Raw genomic sequence first — 27822 nt, 5'->3', positions numbered from 1 at the left:
ATTTCTTTCTTTTTTTTTTCTTTTTTTTATTTGCTGTGACAGACTGTAATAAAATACACATAAAATAAAATTTACCATTTTAAGTGTACAGTTCAGTGTTATTAAATACATTTAGCTAGGTGCGGTGGCTCATGCCTGTAATCCCAGCACTTTGGGAGGCCGAGGTGGGTGGATCACCTGAGGTCAGGAGTTCGAGACCAGCCTGGCCAACATGGTGAAACCCTGTCTCTATTAAAAATACAAAAATTAGCCAGGTGTGGTGGTGGGTGCCTGTAATCCTAGCTACTCAGGAGGCCGAGACAGGAGAATCGCTTGAACCGAGGAGGCGGAGGTTGCAGTGGGCTTAGATCACGCCACTGCACTCCAGCCTGGGTGACAGAGCGAGACTGTCTAAAAAAAAAAAAAAAACACTTGTAATGTTGTGCAACCATCACCACCACCCATCTGCATAACTCTTTTTATCTTAAAAAACTGAAACCCTATATCCATTAAACAATGATTCTCCATTATCCCCTCCCCCAGCCCCTGGCAACCACCATTCTATCAATACTTTCCATCTCTATAATTTTGACTACTCTAAGTACCTCATATAAGTGGAATAATACAGTATTTGTCTTTTTGTGGGTGGCTAATTTCACTTGGCATAATATCCTCAAGATTCATCCATGTTGTAGCATGTGTCAGAATTTCCTTCCTTATTTTTGAGATGGAGTTTCGCTCTTGTTGCCCAGGCTGGAGTGCAATAGTGCTATCTCGGCTCACCACGACCTCCACCTCCCAGGTTCAAGCGATTCTCCTGCGTCAGCCTCTCGAGTAGCTGGGATTACAGGCACGTGCCACCACACCCAGCTAATTTTGTATTTTTAGTAAAGACAGGGTTTCTCCATGTTGGTCAGGCTGGTCTCAAACTCCCAAACTCAGGTGATCTGCCCACCTCAGCCTCCCAAAGTGCTGGGATTATAGGCATGAGCCACCACACCTGGTGACAATTTCCTTCCTTTTTAAGGCTATATAATATTCCACTGTATGGATATACCACATTCATTTATACAGTCATCTGCCAACGAACACTGAGTTGCTCCCACTTTTTGGCTATTGTAAATAATGCTATTACGAATATGGGTGTGCAAATATCTCTTTGAGGCCCTTATTTCTGTTCTTTTGAATATATACCCAAAAATGGCATTGCTGGAGCATATAGGAATTCTAACTGTTTGAGGAATTGCCAGTAACTGTTTTTCATAATGATTGTACCACTTTACTTTCCCATTAATAGTGCACAAGGGTTCCAATTTCTCCACATCCTTGCAAACATTTGTGAAGTTCTGTTTTTTTGATAGCAGCCATCCCAATCAATCTGAGGTGGAATCTCACTGTAGTTTTAATTTGCGTTTCCCTAATGATTAGTGGTGCTGAGCATTTTTCCTATTCTTTTTGTTGGTTTTGTATTTGCAGTTGTGTCCATTTTGAGGAACCCTTTTATCCCCTAGATATCTGCATGTTTCTCTCCCTAACCTCCTTGAAATTTTTGTTTAAATGTCACCTCCTCTGTAAGACTTTCTTCATAGCATTTCTCTTTTAACATGTTATACAATTTATTGTTTACTGCCTGTCTCTCCTCACTAGAAGGTAAGTTCCATATGGGCAGGGATATTTGCTTATTTATTCATAATTCACAGCATATAGTACAGTTTCTGACAAATAGTTGTGCTCGGTAAGTTTTTTTGAGAAGGGTCTTGCTCTGCTGCCCAGGCTGGAGTGCAATGGCATGATCACAGCTCACTGTAGTAGCCTTGAACTCCCAGCACAAGACAAGCGATCCTCCCACCTCATCCTCCTGTGTAGCTGGTCTACAGGAGCATGCCACCATGCTTGGCTATTTTTTTTTTTTAGTAGACATGGGATCTAGCTATGTTGCCCAGGCTGGTCTCAAACTCCTGAGCCCAAGTGATCCTCCCATCTCAGCTTCCCATACTGCCGGGATTACAGGTAAGAACCACTGTGTTCAGCTGCTCAATAATGTTGAATGAATAAATCTCAATGGAAGAAGATGCCCAAATCTACTGGACTGAGTCAGAGCAAAAGTCAGATCTGAACCAGTGAAACACCTTGCCTGCCATTGAGAAGCACTTCTCTTTTTGCAAACAAAAAGGTTTTACCTGTTCCAGGAACTGGATTAGGGCTTCCCGATTACCCAGCCACTCCCGCTGTAACTCCTCTTGGGGGGGAAACTTGTCACAACTCAGTTCCAGCGTGATCTCAAAGCAGTTGGTATGGAGATAATTAAAGTCTTGCATTCCTAAGGGAAAGAGGGCAGTGGCAGATTTCCATAAGCAGGTTCCCACCCAATGCCCCATCTCATCTCTCTCTCTCTTTTTAAAATTTTCTGTTTTTATTTATTTGGGAATTACCTTTTAATTTTATTTATTTCATTGGCACATAATGTGTACATATTCATGTATATCACATAACAGTGTGTACATATTCATGGGGCAAGCATAGTGACGTTTCAATAGACACATGTATAGTGATTAGATCAGGCTAATTAGAATATCCATTCTCCCAAACATTTATCATTTCTTGGTGTTGGAAACATCCAGCACCCCCTTCATTACCTTCTTTTTTTCTTTTCTTCATCAACTTCTATTCTACCTCTTGACCTCTATTTCTTTCTTTCCTCCATAAAATTTTTCCCGAGTTCCCAGTTCACGTGCCTCTCTCTCTCTGCAGTTTCCTCTCTTCATAAATGCCCCTTTTGTCATCTTCATCCTTTATGTTTTTTTTCCATTTCATGACTGAATTTCACTTCTTGTCCCTTTTATCATTTCCAAAGTCTGCTTATTAGCTGTGCCTTACTATAGACTACGCACATGGACTGTTTTTAAAAGAACAGATTTTCTCCTTGAACTACAATGTTCTTCAGACCTGGGAGGTTAGGAATGAGATTAATATTTTGCTTTCACATCCCTTCTCCTATCTAAGAACATAATATTAATCTGAAAATACCCATCCCAGAAAAACAGACTCCTGAAGAAGCAGAAGACAGCTATATTTTCTTCTTTTTCTATAAAATACTTGCTTGTTCTGATCTTCTACATTATTCAACTGAATCAATTACTTTTTAATATGTTTCTCATTATTAGGATGGTTATTTACATTACAATTTCATTTGGGTTAAAAATTATCCACTTAAAAATGTCTGTACTACCCAAAGCGATCTACAGATTCAATGCAATCCCTATCAAAATCCCAATGATGTTTGTTGCAAAAATAGAAAACCCATCCTAAAATTCATATGGAATTTTAAGCAACCCAGAGGAGCAAAAATAATCTTGAAAAAGAAGAACAAAGCTAGAGAAACAAAGCTAGAGACTCACAATTTCTGATTTTGAAGCTTACTACAAAGCTACAGTAATCAAAACAATGTGGTACTGGTGTAAAGACAGGTATATAGATCAATGGAATGGAAGATAGCCCAGAAACCTTTGCATATATGGTCAAAGCAATTTTGACAAGAATGCCAAGACCATTCAATGGGGAAAGGACAGTCATGTCAACAAATGGTGCTGGAGCAACTGGATATCCAAATGCAAAAGAATGAAGTTGGAGCCTTATCTAACACCATATACAAAAACTAACTCAAGATGGATTGGCAACCTAAACCTAAGACCCAGAACTATAAAACTCTTAGAAGAATATATAGGGCAAAAGCTTTATGACATTGGATTTGGCAATGATTTCCTGGATAAAAAATCAAAGATACAGGCAACAAAAGAAAAAAAATCACAGATTAGACTTCATGAAAATGGAAAAATTTTGTTCATCAAAAGACAGTATCTCTAGGACAGAATAGGTGATGACAGAATCAAACAGACCAACAAACAAACGAATACAATGTCAACAGAGTAAAAAGGCAACCATGGAATGGGAAAAATATTTGTGATTCATATATCTGATAAGATATTAATATTCAGAATACACAGAGAACTCCTAAAACATAACAATAACAACAATAACAACAAAGAAACCCAAACAACTTGATTTTTTAAATGGGCAAAGGACTTGAATAGACATTTCTCCAAAGAAGGCATATAAATGCCAATAAGCACATGAAAAGATGCTCAATATCACTAATCATTAGAGAAATGCAAATCAAACTACCATGAGATACTACCTTGAACTTATTAGGATGGCTACTATCAAAAAAAAAACCAAAAAAAAAAAAAAAAAAAAAACAAAGAGTTGGTGAGGATGTGGAGAAATTGAAAATCCCATGCACAAGTGGTGTTTTCTATGGAAAACAGTATGGCAGTTCCTCAAAAAAATTAAAAATAGAACTACCTTATGTCCAACAATTCCACTTCTGGGTTTATATATCCAAAAGAACAGAAATCAGGGTCTCAAAAGAGATATTTGCACATCATGTTTGTAGCACCATTATTCACAATAGCTAAAATGTGAAAGCAACCCAAGTGTCCATCGGTGGATAAATGAGAAACAAAATGTGGTATAAATGTACAATGGAATATTGTTCAGCCTTAAAAAGTAAGGAAATTCTGACAAACGCCATAACATGGATGAACTTTGAGGACGTTATGGTAAGTGAAATAAGGCATTCACAAAAAGACAAATATTGCATGATCCCACTTACATGAAGTACTTAGAGCAGTGAAAATCATAAAGACAAAAAGTAGAATGGTGGTTGCCAGGGGCTGGGGTAAGGGGAAATGGAGAGTTATTGTTTAATGGGTATAGGGTTTCAGTTTTACAAGCTGAAAAGAGTTCTGGAGATGAGTGCTGGTGATGACTGTACAACATCACAAATGTACTTAATAATACGGAATCATATGCTTAAAAATTACTACAATGGTAAATTTTATGTTATGTGTATTTTACCACAATAAAAATGAAGCTGGGCACGGTGGCTCACGCCTGTAATCCCAGAACTTTGGGAGGCTGAGGCAGGCGGATCACTTGAGGTCAGGAGTTTGAGAACAGCCTGACCAACATGGTGAAACCCTGTCCCTACTAAAAATACAAAAATTAGCCAGGTGTGGTGGCGGGTCCTTGTAGTCCCAGCTACTCGGGAGGCCGAGGCAGGAGAATCGCTTGAGCCAGGAGGCAGAGGTTGCAATGAGCCAAGATGGAGCCACTGTACTCCAGCCTGGGTGACAGAAAGAGACTCCATCTCAAAATAAATAAATAAATGAAGATGAAAAAAATTATCACTTACTTTTTAAGCTGATGAGTGCAAGCAGCTGTTACAGAAAGAATGGGGAAAGTTGAAGAATAATAACTACAGCCTATTAAATTGGCTCTCTCCAAACAGTATGGAGGTTCCTCAAAAAACTAAAAATAGGACTACCAGTTGATTCAGCAATCCCACTGCTGGGTATATACCCCAAACAAAGGAAATCAGTATGTTGAAGAGTTATCTGCACTCCCATGTTTGCTGCAGCACTATTCACAACAGACAAGATTTGGAAGCAACCTAAGTGTGCATCAACAGATGAATGGATAAAGAAAACGCGGCACATATACACGATGGAATACTATTCAGTCATTAAAAAAAATAAGATCCTGTCATTCGCAAAAACAGGGATGAAGCCAGGCACAGAAAAACAGACTTATCACGTTCTTTCTCATTTGTGGGAGCTAAAAATTTAAATAATTGAACACATGAAAATAAAGAGAAAGGATGGTTACCAGAGACTGGGAAGGATGGTGGGGGTGGGGAGAATGGGGATGGTTAATAGATACAAAAAATAGTTAGAAAGAATGAATGACAGCACAAAAGGATGACTACCATCAGCAATAATTTGCTGTACCTTTTAGAATAACTGAGGGAGTACAATTGGAATGTTGGTAACACAAAGAAATGAATGCTTGAGGGGATGGACATCTCATTTACCCTGATGTAATTATTACACATTGCATGCCTGTATTAAAATATCACATATACCCCATCAATATATACACTTTGTGTGTATCCATAAAAATTTAAAAATGCTTGAATAAAATAAATAAGTAAATTGGTTCTCTCCATGCATTAGAATCACCTAGAAGGCTGAACCTCCTGGCTAAATACAGCTTGCTGGGCTTCACCCCCAGAGTTTCTGATTCAGTAGGTACGAGGTGGGGTACAACTTATTAGAAATGTACATTTCTAGTAAGTTCCCAGCTCATGCTGATATGCTAATCAAGAGACCACACTGTTGGAAGAATCATTTTGATAAATTTAATGACTTTGGAATTGTACCAGCTTAATTTAGGGCAATGATTCTCAGTGGAGGCATGGGCCTTGCTCTCTCAGAGGCTGGAGAGGGAGAGGGAGGAGAGAGAAAAAAAGAACAAGCATAATTTGAAAAAGTATATTGGTTATTTTCAATTTGGAGGGCAAAAAATATTTTGCTTTCCTAATGCAAACTAAAGAAAGTAACTTAAAAAAAAAACATTTAAAATTATGTATGTATGTATGTATTTATTTTTTAGAGACAGGGTATCGCTCTGCTGCCCAGGCTGGAGTGCAGTGTCATGATCATAGCTCACTATAGCCTTGAACTCCCACCTTAAGCCCTCCTCCCACCTTAGCCTCTCAAAGCGCTGGGATTACAGGTATGAGCCACTGCGCCCAGCCGTGCCTTGTATTCAAGCGAGTTTTCGTCCCTAGTCTACCCTCCCAGTACATGGCAACTCCTCAGTTTTGCACCTTTCTACTCTCCACAGGACCAGCCACCAACTCAGCTCTCACCAATCTGTTGCCTGGGCCATGGCCAGGTCAGATTTGAGGGATGGGGAAAGACAGGTGCTAGAGAATGATTCCTAAAAGAACTCAGCTTCTTGCTCCAGACTCTTCTGTATCCTTCAATCCAGTGAAGGCTCATAAACAGAGGTTCTATCTTGACCCCTGGTCATGGGGAAGGCCCAGGGGATAGAGACAGAAGTCTCTTGTGGAGGTTTCTGCCCTTGAAGGCTACATTATCAATGGCCAATGTCCATGGCAAACCCCTGCTTGTGGGGGCCTGGCAGTCAGGGTCCAGGGAATGTATCTCAGGGGAACTGGTTGTGCCCAGGCCAGCTCCTCTGCTCATCTGTTGCAGTGTGAGGCATACCTCTGTGCTACTTTTTAAAATACAGTTACACCATTTATAAGCCAGGCATTTCCAAATGCCTTATGTGTATTATTTTATTTAATACTCATATTAAAATTATAAGGCAAGTATTCTGTCTTTTTTTTTGGAGTCTCACTCTGTTGTCCAGGCCGGAGTGCAGTGGTGCAATCTTGGCTCACTGCACTGCAGCCTTGACTTCCTGGGCTCAGATGATCCTCCCACCTCAGCCTCCCCATTAGCTGGGACTACAGGTGTGCACCACCATGCCCAGCTAATTTTTCTTTTTTTTTGGGTAGGGATGAGGTCTTGCTATGAGGCCCAGGCTGGTCTCAAACTACTGGCCTCAAGAGATTCTCTCTTCTCGGCCTCCTAAGGTGCTGGGATTATAGGCAGGAGTCACCATGCCTGGCCTTATTATTCTTAATTACAGATGAGGAAACCAAAGCACAGAAAGAATAAGTAATTATCCATCCCAGAGCCACATGACTAGTAAATGGGCAAGACACTTTCAACCCAATCTACTCTCAGATCCCACAAGTGACTACATTATTTTCCTCCTGTGCCCTAATCTATTGTGTAAACCACCAGTTTTGCAGGACCAAAAGGTGTCCCTACCTTAGTTATTTTTTGTTTTTGTTTTTGTTTTTTCGAGACGGAGTCTCACTCTGTCACCCAGGCTGGAGTGCAGTGATGCGATCGCGGCTCACTGCAAACTCTGCCTCCCTGGTTCATGCCATTCTCCTGACTCAGCCTCCCGAGTAGCTGGGACTACAGGCACCCGCCATCACACTTGGCTAATTTTTTTGTATTTTTAGTAGAGACGGAGTTTCACTGTGTTAGCCAGGATGGTCTCAATCTCCTGACCTTGTGATCCACCCTCCTTGACCTCCCAAAGTGCTGGGATAACAGCCGTGAGCCACTGTGCCCAGCCACCCCCACATTAGTTTTAAAGAATCACAATATGATCACTAAATGCCAACCTGAGACTTCCTCATTTTCCAGACCTCAACTTGAGTGCAAAATTCTATGCTATTCCCATTGTTTCCCTGAGAAAACTGGAAATTTAGAAGGAGAAATGAGCACTATTCCACTTCAGCTTGAGCAGTTCCCAGGACTCCCCTTACCCTTGCTGAGAGAATACCAGGAAGCCCCATTGGTGATGCCATCTGGGAAGTAATCTCCGCAGTTCCAACCTTGGAACATCCATCCATGTGCATAGGAGTAGACCTTGGCCAGCTAGAGGAAAAGCAGGAGGAAAACGATCTTGATGATTCCCAACTCAAATGGCAATGCTCCTACTCACAACTAGGATGAAGCCAAGAAGCCCTGCTGGGTACATAAACGGTGGAGTATTTGCTTTAGTGAAAGAAAATAGGATCAGGGATAGAGACAGCGTGTGTATGTGTGTGTGTATGAGTGTGTATATGTAGGTGCGTATGTGTGAATTCATGTGTGTGAATGTGACTGTGTGTCTAAGAGAGTGTATGTGTGGTAGACTAGAGTTAGGAGATCTGTATTCTGATTTTCTTACTATCTTGGGGCTGAGTTTTCTCTTGTGCAAAGTGAGGAGTTGCACTAGATGATATTGAAGGTCCCTTGTTTTTGTGCCATTTTCTAGCCGAATTTTGTCAAAGAAATCAAGGAGTAAGTAAGGCAAGACTTCTCCAGGAAAAGTAATGCATATTTAGGGGGTGAGAGGCGTGTGTTGGAGGGAGAGGAATATATTTGAACTCTATAATTCTCCTTCATTACTCTTTTACTATACAGTGGACAAAGTGAGACCAATGGAGAAAAAAACAATGTGCTATTCACCATGTAGTTCATTAATGATTAATACTTAATATCATTAATGTTTATTTAAATTACATAGATATATATTAATATATTAGTATATAATTTTTTTTTTGAGACGGAGTTTCACTCTTGTCACCCAGGCTGGAGTGCAGTGGCACAATCGTGGCTCACTGCAACCTCCGCCTCCCAGCTTCAAGTGATTCTCCTGTCTCAGACTCCCAAGTAGCTGGGATTACAGGCACCCACCACCGTGCCTGGCTAATTTTTGTGTTTTTAGTACAGACAGGGTTTCACCATTTTGGGCAGGCTGGTCTCGAACTCCTGACCTCAGGCAATCCGTCCGCCTCGGCCTCCCAAAGTGCTGGGATTACAGGCATGAGCCACTGCGCCAGGCCAATAATTACAAATTTATTATATTATACCATTTTATATATTAATATAAAATTAATGTTAACATATTTTATTCTATCATTTTGAACTGTTATTTAAACCTTTTTCATGTAGTCTTTCTTTTTTTCTTTAAGGCCCCACCTAATACTATCACAGACTATTTTTCATTAATATGGATATATTATCATAAAAGTCTACTTTAGACTCCCCCAAAAATTCACATTTAATGACACTCGTGCTATTAGTCTTCGGGCATATTTCTTGCTCATCATTAGCCTAAGTATTTTCTGCATCGTGGTAATTACTATAAAGCTTTCTTAGTATTTACTTTGTTATGAATCTATGGCTTATTATTCAAAACCAAATGTCATTTACTAGACTGTAAGCTCCTCACAAACAAGCGGCATTTTCCATTCTTTTCTGTGGCCTCGCACCGAAAAGCGTTCTGTGTTACTGACCTTAAGCTCACCTCCTGAGCCCCAAGTTCCCCTGGCGGGACAAGCTGCTTCTCCACATACCTTCTGGAAAAGCTTGTCGTCAGGCGTGGGGGTGTTGGCGGTGCGGCGGACCCCTCGGACCCGGTGCTCAAAGGACTTGTCATACGGGTAATTGGCCACCACCGCCCCTCCGTGGAGATTGGCTGAAAGAACAAAGTTGAAGGAGTGCATCCACCGGATCACCGCCCGGGTCTCGGGTTCCACCTGGGAGGAGGCGAGAGGTTGGCAGTGAAGGGGCAACCGGGGCTACCAAACAAACGGCGGCGGTTAGAGTAAGTCTGTCAGGAAGTGGCCTGGAGGAGATAAAATATCTGAATGAAACAGTGAACGTCCTGGCGGATATGAAAAGTGGAGATGGGGAAATGTTGACCTTTGGAATGATGGTTTCAACAATGGCGCATATAGAACTTTTTTCAAAATGAAATCTTATGTGGAATCCCAATATACAAAAGAGGTAAAGAGAGAGCATTTAGGGCAAGGAAACTATTCTGTATGATACCATAATGGTGGCTATATATCATCATACCTTTGTTGAGACCCATAGAATGCACAATAATACCAAGAGAGCAGTAAGGTAACTGTGGACTCAGAGCGCTCATGAGGAGTCAAGGCAGGTTCATGACTGACTGTGATAAACACACCCCTCTGGGGTGGGATGTTGATGGTGGGGTGGGTGGAGTGGGGTGGGGAGTATATGAGAACTCTGTACTTTTTGCTCAATTTTGCTGTGAACCTAAAACTACCCTAAAAAATAAAGTCTGTTGAGAGAGAAAGAAAGGGAGAGAGAGAGAAATTCTTTTTTTTTTTTTTTTTGAGACAGGGTCTCACTCTGTCACCCAGACTGAAGTACAGTGGTGCAATCTCAGTTCATTGCAGCCTCCACCTCCCAGACTCAAGCGATCCTCCTACCTCAGCTTCCCTAGTAGCTGGGACTACAGGCATGCAACACCACACCTGGCTAATTTTTGTATTTTTTGTAGAGATGGGGTTTTGCCATGTTACCGAGGCTGGTCTTGAACTCCTCAAGCAATGTGCCCATCTCCACCTCCCAAAGTGTTGGGATTATGGGCGTGAGCCACCATTCCCAGCCAAAAAAGAGATGTTCTGTATGAAGAGATATCATGATTGGAGAGCTCAGAGCCCCAGCTTGGCCTCTCTCTAGACCCTAGAAAAGGGTTTCCCATTTTACTCACTGCTCCAGTGACTTCTAAGTCATCTTAGCAGACATTTAGGACTCCAATAAATCAATCTGAAAAATGCTAGTTTACAGTGATGGTTTTCAACCTCCTTCCTCCCTGCTGTAATACTGACATGTAGAACACACTCCCGTGGTCATATCCAAATTTCACGGGTTAGACACACTGTCAGATGGGCCAGTGTTGGCTAAGCAGTAAAATTCCACCTTTCTATTGCATATTATATTGCTAGTGAGTGACAGTATTCCAAAGAAAGCCTTGAATCCACTTGGACTTGCAGTATAAGTAAATAATTTACAGTCTGCAGCATTTTTCCTCCTCTCAGGATGAACAAGTTTAGAGATTATGTAGTGTTACTGTGTTAATGGCTCCTTCTGGACCACGGTCAGCTCTACAGGCTCCATCTTTTCCATCCCAAGGGGACTGGATAAATAGGGTTGAGTCTCAATCAGAATGAATATAATTGTGAGGGCACCAGTCTTGGTCTGTGACCAGGGCTCAGACCCTCTGGGGCAGTTCTGTCTTTGTGTCCTAAGCCTCTATCAGAACAAGGCCAGCTTCTCACTGTTCCTCTTCCTCAAGGATATTCCATCAGGAGCGAGGGAAACCTCTTTGCTTTTCCCCCTAAAATTTAGACATAGGATTGAGTGGGAGCCTAGTTATCATTGATTCAATTACCTTATTTTACTTAGAGAAACAAGTTTAATACATCAGAACATTCTTCTGGTTGGATATGCTGACTAACACGAAGTTCTTTGCTTTTTGGTTTTGGTTTTTTTGTGAGACAGAGTCTTTCTCTGTCGCCCAGACTGGAGTGCAGTGACGCCATCTGCAACCTCCGCCATCTGGGTTCAAGCAATTCTCCTGCCTCAGCCTCCCAAGTAGCTGGGATTACAGGCGCCCACCACCACAGCCGGCTAATTTTTGTATTTTTAGTAGGATGGTGTTTCACCATGTTAGCCACGCTGGTCTCGAACTCCTAACCTCAGCTGATCCACCCGCTTCTGCCTCCCAAAGTGCTGGGATTACAGGTGTGAGCCACTGCGCCCAGCCTTACAAAGTTATTTTTTATTTACTATTTACTTGAACCAAGAGGATAGTTGCTGTTTGAAATCTAACATGTCAGCATGGCTTTTGCTTCATTTTCAACAGAGAAAAAACCCCCAGAATACTCCATTTGGGAAACTCCCAATTAAAAGGCTTACACCTGCTTTGCTTTTCTTTCCCCAGTCTCTAAGTTTAGACATTCACAAATAGAACATTTCAAACCATCCCACACAGCGTGATCACCAGGGGTGGCAGTGATGCTCAGAGGATGCCTAGTTATTTTCAGGAGCAGGCCAACCAGCAGCGTGAAACCACTCATGTTACCAAGGACTTCCATTACAGGCCTCTTGGAGAGTGAGGCCTAGGAATATTGAATGGGATCCTCCGATTGGAAGAGTAAGGGAAATCAGGGAGGGTATAGTAATGATAAAGTAGTCAAAGGTCATATAGAAAGGGAAAAGGGGCCAGGTGTGGTGGCTCACACCTGTAATCCCAGCACTTTGGGAGGCTGAGGCAGGCAGATCACAAGGCCAGGAGTTTGAGACCAGCCTGACCAACATGGTAAAAACCCGTCTCTACTAAAAATACAAAAATTAGCCAGGCATGGTGACGGGTGCCTGTAATCCCAGCTACTCAGGAGGCTGAGGCAGGAGAATCGCTTGAACCCAGGAGGAAGAGGTTGCAGTGAGCCAAGATTGTGCCACTGCACTCGCACTCCAGCCTGGGGTAAAAGAGCAAGACTCTGTCTCAAAAAAAAAAAAGAAAAAAGAAAAAAGAAAGGGAAAAGATAAAACTAAGGGTTAGATTCCCTGAACTTTTTTTTTTTTTTTTTTTTTGAGATGGAGTCTCGCTCTGTCACCCAGGCTGGAGTGCAGTGGCACTATCTCGGCTCACTGCAACCTCTGCCTCCCGGGCTCATGCCATTCTCCTGCCTCAGCCTCCCGAGTAGCTGGGACTACAGGCGCCCGCCACCACGCCTGGCTAATTTTTTGTATCTTTAGTAGAGACGGGGTTTCACCATGTTAGCCAGGATGGTCTCGATCTCCTGACCTCGTGATCCGCCCGCCTCGGCCTCCCAAAGTGCTGGGATTACAGGCATGAGCCACTGCACCCGGCCAAAAACTAAGGGTTAGATTCCTTGAACTTTTTTTTTTTTTGGGAGACAGGATCTCTTGCTCTGTCGCCCAGGCTGGAGCAGGCAGGACAATAGTTCACTGTAATCTTGAACTCTTGAACTCCTGGATTCAAGGGATCCTCCCAAATAGCTAAGTCTACGACATGTGCCACTACACCCAGCTAAATTTTGTATTTTTATTTTGTAGAGATGGGGCCTCACTATGTTGCCCAGGCTAGTCTCAAACTCCTGGTCTCAAGCAATCCTCCCGTCTCAGCTTCCCAAAGTGCTGGGATTACAGGTGTGAGAGACCACACCCAGACTGAGCCTCTTTCTATAGCTAATTGTGGGTAAGCATACAGCTTATCACATGTAAGACAGACTTCTCTATAAAATGCTTCTGTCCACAGTCTAGTGTAGTAGAAAGAATGTTGGAATAAGAATCAGAAGGCCTGCATCTTCATCCGGATTCCATCAATCACCACCTGTGAGAATGTACATTATTTTCTCTCTAAGTGTAATAGCTATAAAACAGAGATGGATAACACTGCTTGGTGCATTTCACATGATGTCATGATCAACTGAAACTGGCTGTGAAATAATTTTGGAAAATTGTTAAGAACCATGCAACCAAATGATACTGCTTTCATATCCTTCACCACAATCACGACTAATATCAAACATTTAACCGGACACAGTGGCTGACGCCTGTAATCCCAGCACTTTGGGAGGCCGAGGCGGGCAGATCACGAAGTCAGGAGTTTAGACCAGCCTGGTAAACATGGTGAAACCCCGTCTCTACTAAAAATACAAAAATTAGCTGGGCATGGTGGTGTGTACCTTTAATCCCAGCTACTCAGGAGGCTGAGGCAGGAGAATCGCTTGGACCTGGGAGGCGAAGGTTGCAGTGAGCTGAGATCGCACCATTACACTCCAGCCTGGGTGACAGAGCGGGACTCCGTCTTAAAAAAAAAAAAAAAAAAAAAAAATCACTTAGTGAGTGTGTGCTCCATGGAGGGCTCTATGGTGAGGAGAAAATAAATACAAAGACACAGAAGAAATAGATATTATTGCTCTAGATGGGTTAACACTGAGTTGAGTTGATGCTTAATTCTTGCTTGTTTAGTTGATGTAAAGATGGCTTAGCAGTCTTTCTGCAAGAAATTCCAGATGCTGATTTACCTGCTTTGTTTGCAAATTTCATTTCCTACCTGACTTTTCCAGTTGTCTGGAAGGGGCAAGTGGTGGTTGGGGCCTCCGTACTTCTCATTATAGTAGATATAGGTATTGAGATCAGGGAAGTTGCGGTTCAGGTCCACTCCATTTGCATTATTCCTGCCAACTAGGTACCCAGGCTTGTTTGGGCCCTAAGGGAAAATGAAAAGATGAAAAACGAAGGTTTCAGATTCAATCCTATATTTTCTAACTTTTTTTTTTGGAGACAGGTTCTCACTCTGTTGCCCAGGCTGGAGTGCAGTGGTACAATCTTGGCTCACTGCAACCTCTACCTACTGGGCTCAAGCAATCCTCCCACCTCAGTCTCCTGAGCAGCTGGGACTACAAGCACACGCCACCACACCCGCTAATTGTTCTTTATTCTTTTCTTTTTTTTGGTAGAGATGAGGCTGGTTGCCCAGGCTGGTATCGAACTCCTGGGCTCAAGTGATCCACCCACCTCGCCCTTCCAAAGTGCTGAGAGGCCAGGTGCAGTGGCTCACGCATGTAATCTCAGCACTTTGGGAGGCAGAGGCGGGTGGACCGCTTGAGGTCAGGAGTTCAAGATCAGCCTGGCCAAAATGGTGAAACACCATCTCTACTAAAAAATACAAAAATTAGCTGGGTGTGGTGGCGCGTGCCTGTAGTCCCAGCTAGTCAGGAGGCTGAGGCGCGAGAATCACTTGAACCCAGGAAGTGGAGGTTGCAGTGGGCCAAGAACGTGCCACTGCACTACAGCCTGGGTGACAGAGCAAGGCTCTGTCTAAAAAAACCAAACCAAACAAAGTGCTGAGATTATAGGCAACAGCTACTGCATGCAGCCATGAATCCTATATTTGAAGGACATTGTATAGTTCTTAGATATTAGCTTAATTGAATGATGTAGCATTTTTTTCCCTTTAGTCCCCATCACAAGAAGATGAATCATTTTCTTCTTTGACTTATCCAAAGTCACAGTGGTGGGCTTCAAGTTCCCTGTAGATCACGTGTAAGAGGTACATATCTCAAGAGAAATTCTAATAAGAGTAGGGTGTTTCGGGATCATGGGAACCCCAATGTTTTATGAACAGTTTTATTGAGATATAATTCATATACTATAAAATTCGCTCATTTTAAATGTACAATTCAATGAATTTCAGTATGTTGACAGAGTTGTATAATCATCACTGCAATCTAATTTTAGAACATTTCTGTCACACCAAATAGACAGCTCATTCCCATTTACAGTCACTTCTCATTTTCATCCCAGCCCTAGGTAATAACTTTCTCTCTCCTTAGACTTGCCTCTTCTGGACAGATCACATAAGTGGGTCATACATTATCTGTTCTTTTGTGGGTTTTCCCCCCACTGGGCATAATGTTTGTGAGGTTCATCTATGTGGTAGCATGTATCAGTACTTCATTTCTTTCTATTGCTGAATAGTTCCATTATGTGGATTTATCACATTTTGTCTATCCATTCACCAGTATTAGTATTAGTTTAGTACTATTAGTATTAGGAAACTGTATTAGTTTCCTAGGGCTGCCATAACAATCACCACAAACTAGGTGGTTTATAACAACAGCAATTTATTCTCCAATTTATTCTCTGGAGGCTAGAAGTTGTAATCAAGTCAACTGGATGGGCGGCACACTCTCTGGTCCCCTTCTTTGTTTCTTCCAGCTTCTGGTGGCTAGAGGCAGTCCTTGGCATTCTTTGGCTCTTAGACCCATCACTCTAATTTCTGCTTTCATCTTTACATGGCCTCCTCCCCAGTCTGTCTGCATCTCTATTCACAAATTTCTTTCTTCTTACAAGGATACCAGTTATGCTGGATTTAGAGTCCATCCTGATCCTATGTGACCTCATCTTAACTTAATTGTATCCGCAAAGACCCTCAGTAGGCCCTCCATATCCATGGGTTCCACATGTGTGGATTCAACCAACCTCTGATTGAAAATGTAGTTAGGCCTATAGTGGTTGCATCTGTACTGAATATGTACATACTTTTTTCTTGTCATTATTCCTTAAACAGTACATTATAACAACTGTTTACATAGCATTTACATTGTACTGGGTAACATAAGTAATCTAGGGATGATTTAAAGTATATAGGAGGATGTGCATAAGTTATGTGCAAATACTATGCCATTTTATATAAGGGACTTGAGCATCAGAGGATTTTGGTATTGGTGGGGGGCCCTGGAATCAATCGCCTACGGATACTGAAGGATGACTATGTATTTCCAAATAAGATCATAGTCACAGATTTCAGGTGAATGCGAATTTTGGAGAAGGGTGGTAGGGGGAGATTCATGGACATTTGGATTGTTTTCACCTTTTGGCTATTGTTAATAATGCTGCTTTGAACATCCACGTACAAGTCTTTGTGTGGATGTATGTTTTCATTTCCTCTGGGTAGATATCTATAAGTAGAACTGCTGAGTCATAAGCTAAGTGCATGTTTAACTGTTTTTTGTTTGTTTGTTTTTGTTTTTGTTTTGAGACAGGGTCTCACTCTTGCCTAGGCTGGAGTGTAACAGCATGATCATGGCTCACTGCAGCCTCAACCTCCTGGGCTCAGGTGATCCTCCCACCTCAGCCTCCTGGTAGCTGGTGCTTACAGGCACGTGCCACAACACCTGGCTAATTTTAAATTATTTGTAAAGATGGGGTTTTGCCATGTTGCCTAAGCTGGTCTCAAACTTCTGGGCTCAAGTGATCCACCCACCTCCCAAAGTGCTGGGATTACAGACGTGAGCCACTATAGTCTTATGTTTAACTTTTTGAGAAACTGTTAAACGGTTTTTCAAAGTGGTTACACTATGGAAACTCACTCCTCCCCCTTTCAAAAAATTTAGGATCCTTACTTATCTTTCTTTTGAGCAATATCAACTTTCTGGATCCCTTAATTTCTCTGTCCATATTTCAGATTTTATCATTCATTTGCTCATGTATTCACTCACTCATTAGGTCATCTATTTAGTCAACCAACATTTACTTAAGTCCTTCTCTATTCAGAGCTCTCAGATAGACACTGGGGAAAGAGATAAGTGAGACATTGTAGTCTAGCCTTCTAGGAATTCATAGTACACATGGGGAGATGGACATACACATAAATAATTAAATACATAGAGTGATAGAATAGAGATATGTTAAAAGGCTCATTCAAAATTGAAATTCCATTTAATGTTTTGTGTGGCATTGGAGAAGGGAAATAGTGCCAACTGGGTCCCTGTAGACTGAGAAGGTGGAGCCCAAATTGTTGGCTGTTCCTGGAAGTGAATGAATGGATGCCGGGAAGCTAGAATCTCACAGATGAATTGCTGCTCTCATATTTTCCCTTTTCCAACCAATAAAATGCTGCAGATTACATTTTTTTCTAAGAATTCAGTATTATTCTCAGATTTCTACTCTTTTCATGGCACCCTGCTTGTATTTCATTTTTAGATCCCATTGAAAACATAATTGTTTTGAAGTTCCTTTAAGTTTCCTACATCAGTTGTGTTCCGGTGGAAAACATTTATTGGATCTTTCATTTTGGTGTACACTTCTGTGACATAATGATTTTCTTTATGCTTCCAGGGGCTTGTCACTGCTTATTTATATCAAGGCAGCTCTTGACTGTCAGCATAAACAGCTATGGACATTATCCACTGATTTCCCTGCACACTGGTCAATAGTTATGTTGGCAGGAAGGGGCTTCCCCTAACAGAAGGTTTCATAAACAGGGCTAGTGTTGGGTTTCCTATTACTGCTGTAACAAATTACCCCAAATTTAGTGGTTTAAAACAGCACGAGTGTATTGTCTCATAGCTTTGGAGGTCAGAAGACTAAAACAGGTCTCACAGGCCTGAAACCAAGGTGTCTCTCCAGTTTCTAGAGACGATTCATATTCCTTGGCTCTTCCTTTTTTTTTTTTTTTTTTTTTGAGACAGAGTTTTGCTCTTGTTGCCCAGGCTGGAGTGCAATGACGTGATCTCAGCTCACCGCAACCTTCACCTCCTGGGTTCAAGTGATTCTCCTGCCTCAGCCTCCCGAGTAGCTGGGATTAGAGGCATGTGTTACCATGCCTGGCTAATTTTATATTTTTAGTAGAGACAGGGTTTCTCCATGTTGGTCAGGCTAGTCTCGAACTCCTGACCTCAGGTGATGCTCCTACTTCAGCCTCCCACTTCAGCCTCCCAAAGTGCTGGGATTACAGGCCTGAGCCACGGCGCCCGGCCAAGGCTCTTCCATCTTTAAAGCCAGCTGCATAACATCTTCAGATCGCTCTCTGACTGTGACCTTTGGCCTCCCTCTTCTACATTTAAAGGACCCTCGTAATTGATTACACTTGGCCCCATCCCCCCCCCCCCACAATACTCCAGGTTATTTTAAGGTCAACTGATTAGCAACCTTAGTTCCATCTGCAACCTTAATTCCTCCTTGCCCAGTAATAGAACATATTCATAGGTTCTGAGGATTAGGTCGTGTACATCTTTGGTGGGGGGCATTATTCTGGCCACCTACAAGTGGCTTTAAAGTCTGGTGGCCAGGAAATTCTTCTCTGTGTAGCCACGCAGACAGCTTGCCTCTGGGCATGGCAGGTATCTCTGAGAGTCTGAGAACCTGATGGGTCCTCTCGGGTTCAGGTTCAAGATCTGCTCCCTCTGAACAAGAACACAGCAGGTGAGCAGAAGTGACCAGCTTCCTAGAGATGGCTCTAAGATTCAGTGGACTCCCACCCCACCTACTGCAAAGGACGTGTGCAGGACTGAGCTGGTTCTCCGTTCTCCCCCCTGCAATACAGGAAAGGGCTAATAGAAGGAAATCAGCCAGGCTGGGATTCCCTCCCACACCTCTTTCCAATTTTCCTGCTCTTTGGGAACTCAAGTCTTGAGGAAGAGTAGTGGGCACCACTCTGATTTCCAGTGGTGAAAGAAAGTTCTCTTTCTTCATTTGTAGAGTCATTTCAGCAGAAAGTGGTGAGACTGCAAGAGTCAAGTCTGTGTTTGGTTCAACGTCCTGGCTCCATCCATCCCTCTCTCTGTCTCTACTTACCCCCCAGCCCTATCCATAGGTCGATTTAAAATATGCTTTAACGTACTCTCCCCCCAAGAAAACCCCACCTTTTTATTTTTTTACTTTTTTGAGACAGAGTTTTGCTCTTTTTGCCCAGGCTGGAGTGCAATGGCACGATCTCGGCTCACCACAACCTCTGCCTCCTTGGTTCAAGCAATTCCCCTGCCTCAGCCTCCCGAGTAGGTGGAATTACAGGCATATGCCACCATGCCTGGCTAATTTTTTGTATTTTTAGTAGAGACAGGGTTTCTCCATGTTGGTCAGGCTGATCTCAAACTCCCGACCTCAGGTGATCCACCCACCTCAGCCTCCCAAAGTGCTGGGATTACAGGCGTGAGCCACCATGCCCAGCTGAAAACCCTGCCTTTTAAACACAGCTTTTAAAGGAACATCTCCATTGCATAAGGCAAATCGATGCCTGGCCTCACCCTTGACAATACTAACTCAGTAGGTCTAGGGTGGGACCTGGGAATCTGTATTTCAAAATCTTCACCTGTGATTCTGATGCACAGCCACAAAAGAGAACCCTTGATTTAAAGTTAAGCATATCGGTCTGAAACACTTAAGATGTTACTAATAATAATAAGACAAATGTTAGGCACGCTGACATTTTGAATTTATGTTAGAAAATAAAGTAAAAAATCGTGCCAGGCACGGTGGCTCACACCTATAATCCCAACACTTTGGGAGTCTGAGGTGGGTGGATCACCTGAGCCAGGAGTTCGAGACCAGCCTGGCCAACCTGGCGAACTCCCGTCTCTACTAAAACTACAAAAAATTAGCTGGGCATGGTGGCACACGCCAGTAGACCCAGCTACTCGAGGGCTGAGGCAGAAGAATTGCTTGAACCCGGGAGGCAGAAGTTGCAGTGAGCCGAGATCGCACCACTGCACTCCAGCCTGGGCAACAAAGTAAGACTCCATCTCAAAAACAGAAAGCCCTTAGACATTTTTTCTTATCGGTCCCACTGCAGATATAACTCTAAAATATAGAAACAATAGGCTAAATACTATACTAGTACAGGAAACAACTCTATGGAAATATAATAAAGTATGAATAATGTAGAATTAGCCCCCTACCCCCAATTATGGGGAAAGCCTGTTGTCCTTGTTATTTTCTCCACAAATGCAAATGGAAATGTAGTGTGGAAGAAAGAAAGGTATTTAGGGTTTGATGCTAAAAGTTCAGGAAAGGAGCTTTATTTTGCAATATCCCTCCACATCTGTTGAGCATTTTCCAGGTTACAAAGTGTTATCATAGATATTGCCACATTAATCCTCACAACAAAACCCTGAGGTCATCTGGAAAGGTGTTGAGGGAATGCAGGCTCAGAAAGAGCCCCACGTTTATTGCCTGAGGTGCTGTAGGACTGAACCCACCTCTTCATCCTTTCTTATATTTCTGATGGATTTTTTCTCTTGGCCATTTCATCTTTTAACATTTGTGACATTTACAGTGGGATGGAGAGGGAATCCTGTCCACTGGACTTTATTTTCTAAGAAGGCCTTGATCTCTCCCCGGCATCTCCCATAGACCTCGTACCTGGGCAGCAGCCACCTCGTAGCCGTCGGGGTTCATGGATGGCAGGATGTGAATGCGCGTGTCCTGGATGAGCTGGACGATGCGCTGGTTCCTGTTCCGGAACTCCTCGCACAGAAACTCCGACAGCTGCAGCATCAGCTCGCGGCCCAGCGCTTCATTGCCATGCATGTTCCCCACATACTTGACCTCTGGTTCCACTGCAAGGAAGAGAAAAGATGGGGGAAGCTTGGAAGTGCCATTGACGCCTAACCTTGCACAAGGACCTTTTTTCTCTTTTTCAGTAACGAATGAAAGAAAATCTCATGCTTTCATTGGGTCTTTGGCAATAATCCCTGAGCCCCTTCCTAACCAATTACAGTTACAAAAGCTACAAAAATTCATGCCAGGGATGATATGAGTGCCATGTATTGAATCCCCATAGTGTACTAGACAGTTATGTTCGATACAGCTAAAATTCACAGAAAACCTGTAAAGTGGGCACTAATAGCCTCAGGGTGAGGGTAATAAGGATGGGAGAGGTTAAGTAACTTGTCTGAGGTTGCCTAGCTAATGGCTCTATAGAGGCCCAAGCCCAGGTGGCACTTACAGTGCCATTTACAGTAGCACGCTACTTCTCAGAGACAAACCTTTCAGGATAAGGATGTTCCCCAGAACCTGCTTTCATGAAGTACTCTAGGTTTTAGCATAACAGCTGCTAATGATCCCAGTTGAAAACTTAATTTTCTTGGCACTTGAAAATTTCTTGCTCCATCTGAACAAGAACACAGCAGGTGAGCAGAGGTGACCAGCTCCGCAGAGATGGATCTAAGATTCAGTGGGCTGGCAGGGGTTTTCCCCACTCCCTCCCACCCCACCTACCACAAAGAATAGGATTGTGGGCAGGACTGAGCTCGTTCTCCATTCTCCCCACTGCAGTACGGGAAAACTGAAATCACTCCTTCAAATCCAAGCAGGCCAAATCTGAAGGCACAGAATAGGAAGGCACCTGCTATGTCTCATTCCTTAGTCTTCTCTTAGGCCATGTTAACTGTTCAACTTGAGGTAAGAATTGAGGACCTGAAAGCTTCTGGGATCACCTAAAGAAAATCATTCTTGCCCTCTTTTAAGAGGAAGGAGAAAAGCTCTTGCCAAATGATCTCTCTTCCACCCAATACTTTCCTGCCTCCATGACTTTTCTGGTTCTGTACCTCTTCATCTTCTCATTTCCAAATCCTTCTCATCACCCTTCTAGACCCAGTTCACATGATATTCTGTGAAGTCATCTTGGGTTCTCCTTGATGAGAGAGAGCTCTCTGTTGACTTCCCTGGTTTTACCTTTTTTTTTTTTTTTTTTTTTTGAGTTGGAATCTCGCTCTGTCACCCAGTCTGGAGTGCGGTGGCAAAATCCCAGCTCACTGCAACCTCCGCCTCCCAGGTTCAAGCAATTCTCCTGCCTCGGCCTCCCAATTAGCGGGGACTACAGGTGCCTGCCACCACACTTGGCTGATTTTTATATTTTTAGTAGAGACAGGGTTTCACCATGTTGGCCAGGCTGGTCTCAAACTCCTGACCTCAGGTGATCCACCCGCCTTGGCCTCCCAAAGTGCTGGGATTATAGGTGTTTGCCATTGCACCTGGCTGGGTTTTACCTATTTTTATACATGTTCTATTTCCTTGACCTGGCCTTAGCAGTGTACATAATTTTTAACTTGTGACAGCATCCATTATTATTTATCTTAGTATACCTACAGCAGTTTTTCTCAAAGGAATGCTTATAATCCATAAGGATCATGCGGTGGATTTTCCATAGTGGGTATTCTTTAATCTTAGTGTATTTTTTTTTAATCGTAGATTATGTCTTTCTTACTTTTCTTGGTGTTAAAATGTCTTTTCTGTTAGAAAACGATGGATATAGTAGATGACAGGTAGTTTTCTTCATATCCTTATTCAATAAAATAAAATTTGGAAGATCTGTTTTAGTTCCCTCTGGTCTCCTATTTATTTGGAAAAAAAAAAAAACACACCTTTTTTTAACTTCTTTATGAAATCTGTAAGTCTGGGAACCACTGCCCTAAAGAACTTTGAACAGTGCCATGAACTTAGTGGATGCTTAATATCAGATTCTTTTGGCTCTCCTTTTTCTTTTTTCTTTTTCTTTTTTTTATTTAGAGACAGGGTCTTGCTCAGTCATTCATGCTGGAGTGCAGTGGCACAATCATAGCTCAGGACAGCCTCTCGAATTTCTCGGTTCAAGCCATCCTCCTGCCTCAGCCTCCTGAGTAGCTGGGACCACAAGTGCATACCATCACACCAGGCTAATTTTCTAAAAAAAATTTATTACAAAGTCTCACTATGTTGCCCAGACTGGTCTGAATCTTTTGGCCTCAGGCAATCCTCCCAAAGTACTGGGATTACAGGCATAAGCCACCACAGCTGGCCTCTACTTTCAATATATCTGGAACACAACCACTTCTCATAACAATCACTGCTACCATTTTGGTTCAAGCCCCTGCACCTTCAAGCTTGGTACTATTGGCCATGTTAGGTTATTGCAATAAATCTCCCACTTGGTCTCCCTGCAGCTGCTTAGCCCCTTTAAAGTCTATTCTCCAGAGTCAGGGGTTGGCAAAACTTTTTTATAAAGGACTAGAGAGTAAATCCTTTAGGCTTTGTGGGCCGTGTTGTCTCTGTCACAGCTACTCAACTCTTCCAGCAAAAGCAGCCACGGACAAGATAAAAGTGAATGGGCGTGACTACGTGCCCATAAAACTTCATTTACCAAAACAGGTAGCTGGCCCTTGGGCTGTAGTTTGCTGACCCCTGTTCTGAGTGATCTTTAAAAAATTTAAGTCAGATTGTCTCCCACTTCTGCTTAAAAAACCCTCCAGTGGCTTCTCACTTGACTCAAAGTAAAAGCACAGATCATTACCAGGGCCTGTGAGGCCCTGTGTGATCTCCTATTGCCTGGTGTCCCCATCACATGGCTGTGACCTCCTCTCTTGCTCTCCCCTCATTCACTTGGCTGGAGCCGCACTGGCCCCTTGCTGTTCCTCACATGTGCCAAGCATGCTCCAGAGCATTGCCTTTGTTCTTCCCTCTGCCCGTCATCTTTTCTGCCCAATATCAGCACGGCATGTGCCATCACATCACACCCATCCTTCAGCTCTCTGCTCAAAGCCACCTCAGTGGAGACGCCTCTCCTCAGTGCCTCTTCTGCTCCTCCTCATCTTCCTCCATGCCGTCCTTATCTCTTATTGCTGATTTAGTTTTCTCTACAGCACTTATTTCCATCTGATGTAATATGTATTTACTTAGTTACCCATTTATTGTCAGTCATACCCCACTAGAATTCGGGCCCATGAGGGCAGGGTCTTTGTTTTATTCTCTGCTGTACTTCCAGAGTCTACAAAAGTGCCTGCATATTGTAGGTGATTGGTAAATATTTGTGGAATGAATGAATGAAAGGAATGCATGGGTGAATAGTAGTTATAGTGCTTCAGAGAAAAGAAGGAACAGTGAGGGCTAGAGTCCTGTGAAAAAGCTTCAAGGAAGGCCTTGAAAGCTAGAAAGTATAGGAGCACCAAGAAGGGGGCTTGGAATGTTGGGGGGCTAACCCCACGATGTCCATGAACACTCGTAAGCTTCCACAGTGAACATATGATCTGATTGACAGCAGGCTGCTTGTTATGGAAGTGCAGTTTCAAAGTGAGGCAATTATCCCAGGTAACCCCATGGCCTTCTTTGAGCCTCCTCCATGCAATATTCTGAATCCCATGGCCAGTCCACTGGGTGTGAGGCTTTTAAAGTAGGAAGTGGGATAGTCAGGATTTAGGAAAATTTTTCTGGCATCTGTGTACCAAATGGAAGATTCAGAGTGCAGCAGTTAGAAGTTAGAGACCTGGCCGGGCACAGTGGCTCATGCCTGTAATCCCAACACTTTGGGAGGCCAAGGCGGGCAGATCACTTGAGGTCAGGAGTTCGAGACCAGCCTGGCCAACATGGTGAAACCCCCATCTCTACTAAAAATAAAAAAAAAATTTGCCAGGCGTGATGGTGCACGCTTCTAATCCCAGCTACTTGGGAGGCTGAGGCAGGAGGATCACTTGAACCTGGGAGGTGGAGGTTTCAGTGAGCTGGGATCGCGCCTCTGCATTCCAGCCTGGGCAACAGAGTGAGACTCCACCTCAAAAAAAAAAAAAAAAATGAAGTTAGAGACCAGTTGGGAGTTCAGTGGAATCATGTAGGCAGCTTGTGATGGAGTCTGGACTCGGGCAGGGGATGTGGAAGCGAAGAGGTAAAGGGAGATTTGAAGTTGACAGTTTGAAGGAGGAACTGGTAAGGAAAGAAGTGAGAAATTAGAAACAACTTAAATGTCCATCAATATATGGACAGTTAAATACAGTCATGCAATGAGCTATTACACAGCTAAAACCACAGTGATGTAGATCTGCACTTAGAGACATGGATGCTGTCCATAACAGATTGGGAAATGAGAAGGGCAGTTATAATACAATTTCATTTTTATAGAAACAATTACATGTGTTTGAGTCGGGGTTTAAATATGCATAGAAAAAAGTCTGGAAGGATATACATCAATACATTAACAGTGGTGGGATTTGGGGTGAGTTTTATTTCTTTTTCCTTATCTAATTTCTAAATTTTAATCCAAACATGGATTGCTTTTATAGTAGAAACAAACTAAAAAAAGGAATCCAGGCTAAGTGTGGTGGCTCATGCCTGTAATCCCAACACTGGGAGGCCAAGGTGGGTGGCTCGCCTGAGCCCAGGAATTTGAGAATAGCCTGGTTAACATGATGAAACCCTGTCTCTACTAAAAATACAAAAATTAGCCGGGCGTGGTGGTGCATGCCTGTGGTCCCAGCTACCTATGAGGCTGAGGGAAAAGGATCACCTGAGCCCAGGAGGTCGAGGCTGCAGTGAGCTGAGATCATGCCACTGCATTCCAGCCTGGGCAACGGAGCCAGACCCTGTCACAAAAAAATAAAAGAAAAAAGAATCCAGTAAATAACACTAACACCCCAGTCCCCAAACTCTCTCTAGAATACCATGCTGTCACTCCCCAAAGAGATTTCCCTATACCCCTCTAAGTTTCCTGGCAGAACTAGAAGGGCTCATTGTTTCTGCCTATGTCTCCTGAGCCATTGGATGGGGAAAGACAGAACAATAGCAAGGGGAAAAGAAAGGAAATGAGGGAAATGAAGGGATATGGGACATGAGCAGAGAAGAAGACTCATCTTTTACCATTAAGGTTTTGAGGAAACAGAACCCAAAAAGGAGGAAAGGGCTGAAGCCTGAAGGAGGGTTTTAGCTCCCCAGAGGCAGTGGCAGTTTGAGGGCTAAGAGGGAAATAGCACAGGCTGATAAAGAGATAATACCTTGTAGGCGGAGGCGTCCACGGACCACCCCAGAAACCACCCCAATTACTGGATTTGCAAGAGAAAGGCCCTGCCCCACACACCCTCAAGAGCTGTTCAGGACTTACAGGGCTCGTGGATTCCAGGGTGGTCGCTGAACTCCAGCACGTAGAGGTGTCTCCCCTCCACGCTGCGCCCAATGCTGTAGACCCGCGTGATGCCGGGGCATTCGTTTTGCACCTTGTACAGCGTCCGCACAAGATCATCATAGCGGTGGTGGCGGAAGGTCACCGGGGCAACCAACTTGAAGAGAAGGAGGAGGTGGAGGAAGACTGAGAGCAGGTCTGACATCTTGCTGGGCTTTTTCAAAGAGAGCCACTGAAACGCGCCCCACCTGCTTAAACAACCTAGCCTCTTCACCCGCCAAAATCCAAGGTCCGCCTAGCTTCCCGCTTGTAAACACCAGTCCAACTTGGAAGACGTTCCCAGCTGTCCGTCCAAGGCTGGAAATTCTTTATGTCGCTCTGGAATAGCTACTCATCTCTCCTCCCTCACTCCCTTTCTTTCTCTAATCCAGGAAAGCCTTTTGAAAGGTTTTTTGCACTTCCCCAGATGGGTAGTTTCACTGATTCTGGTTTACTGGTTAACTGGACTGTAAACAGACTTCAGTAAATAGCTGCTTATAACCCTTTGATTCCTGGAGAATTTTTAAAAACTTGGCCTGTGCCTGCTCCCTTTATTACAACTTTCAAAAAGGGTTCTCTGTCCCTTTTGATCCATCCCACGTACTGCTGCCTATCTTTCTGAAGCATGGCTGTATTTTGTCCTTTTTTTCCTCAAAAATCTTTCAACAGATGCCATTAAGAAAAGGAAAAGATTAGCCTCGGACTGGGAGAAAACAATTGTAAATCATGTATCTGATAATACCCCCATAATACGTAAAGAATCCCTACAATACAGTAAGAAGACAAACAACCCAATTAAAACATGGGCAAAACATTTGACCAAAATAGATATACAAACGGCTAGTAAGCACATTTAAAGATGTTCAGTGTCATTAGTCATTAAGGAAATACAAATTAAAACCACATGAGATCCAGGCATGGTGGCTCATGCCTGTAATCTCAGCACTTTGGGAGGCCAAATTGGGAGGATCACTTGAGCGCAGGAGTTTGAGATCAGCCTGGGCAACACAGCAAGACCCCATCTCTACAAATCATCTAAAAATTAGTTGGGTGTGATGGCATGCCTGTAGTTCCAGCTACTAGGGAGGCTGAGGCAGAGAATCACTTGAACCTGGGTGGTGGGGCCTGAAGTGAGACATGATCATGCCACTACACTCCAGCCTGGGCAACAGAGTGAGACCTCATCTCAAAAAACAAACAAACAAAAATCACACATGAAATATTACTTTACCTCCACCAGAATGGCTATAATAAAAAAGACAGACAATAACAAATGTTGGTGAGAATAGGGAGAAACTGGAACCCTCATAAATAGTGCAGCCAGACCAGGTG

At 43.1% G+C, this 27822-nt stretch overlaps 1 protein-coding gene across 1 annotated transcript in view; it reads right to left on the bottom strand.

Annotated features, from left to right (window-relative positions):
• Positions 1–26932, bottom strand: part of CPN1 (carboxypeptidase N subunit 1) — a 39466-nt gene extending 12534 nt beyond the window's left edge. Inside the window, exons 1-6 of the mRNA XM_030802422.1 lie at positions 26434–26932; positions 20952–21148; positions 14362–14517; positions 9815–9997; positions 8237–8348; positions 2160–2299 (exon numbers count right to left, since the gene is read on the bottom strand). Of these exons, the coding sequence (XP_030658282.1) occupies positions 2160–2299; positions 8237–8348; positions 9815–9997; positions 14362–14517; positions 20952–21148; positions 26434–26656 (1011 nt within the window). The 5' untranslated portion in view covers positions 26657–26932. The remainder of the gene's footprint in view (positions 1–2159; positions 2300–8236; positions 8349–9814; positions 9998–14361; positions 14518–20951; positions 21149–26433) is intronic.
• Positions 26933–27822: the final 890 nt, after the last annotated feature.

Source organism: Nomascus leucogenys, chromosome 3 (assembly GCF_006542625.1).
Source record: "Nomascus leucogenys isolate Asia chromosome 3, Asia_NLE_v1, whole genome shotgun sequence".
In the NCBI taxonomy this organism is placed as follows: domain Eukaryota; kingdom Metazoa; phylum Chordata; class Mammalia; order Primates; family Hylobatidae; genus Nomascus; species Nomascus leucogenys.
Note: the sequence above shows the minus strand (reverse complement) of the source record. Positions and strands in the feature narration are given on the sequence as shown.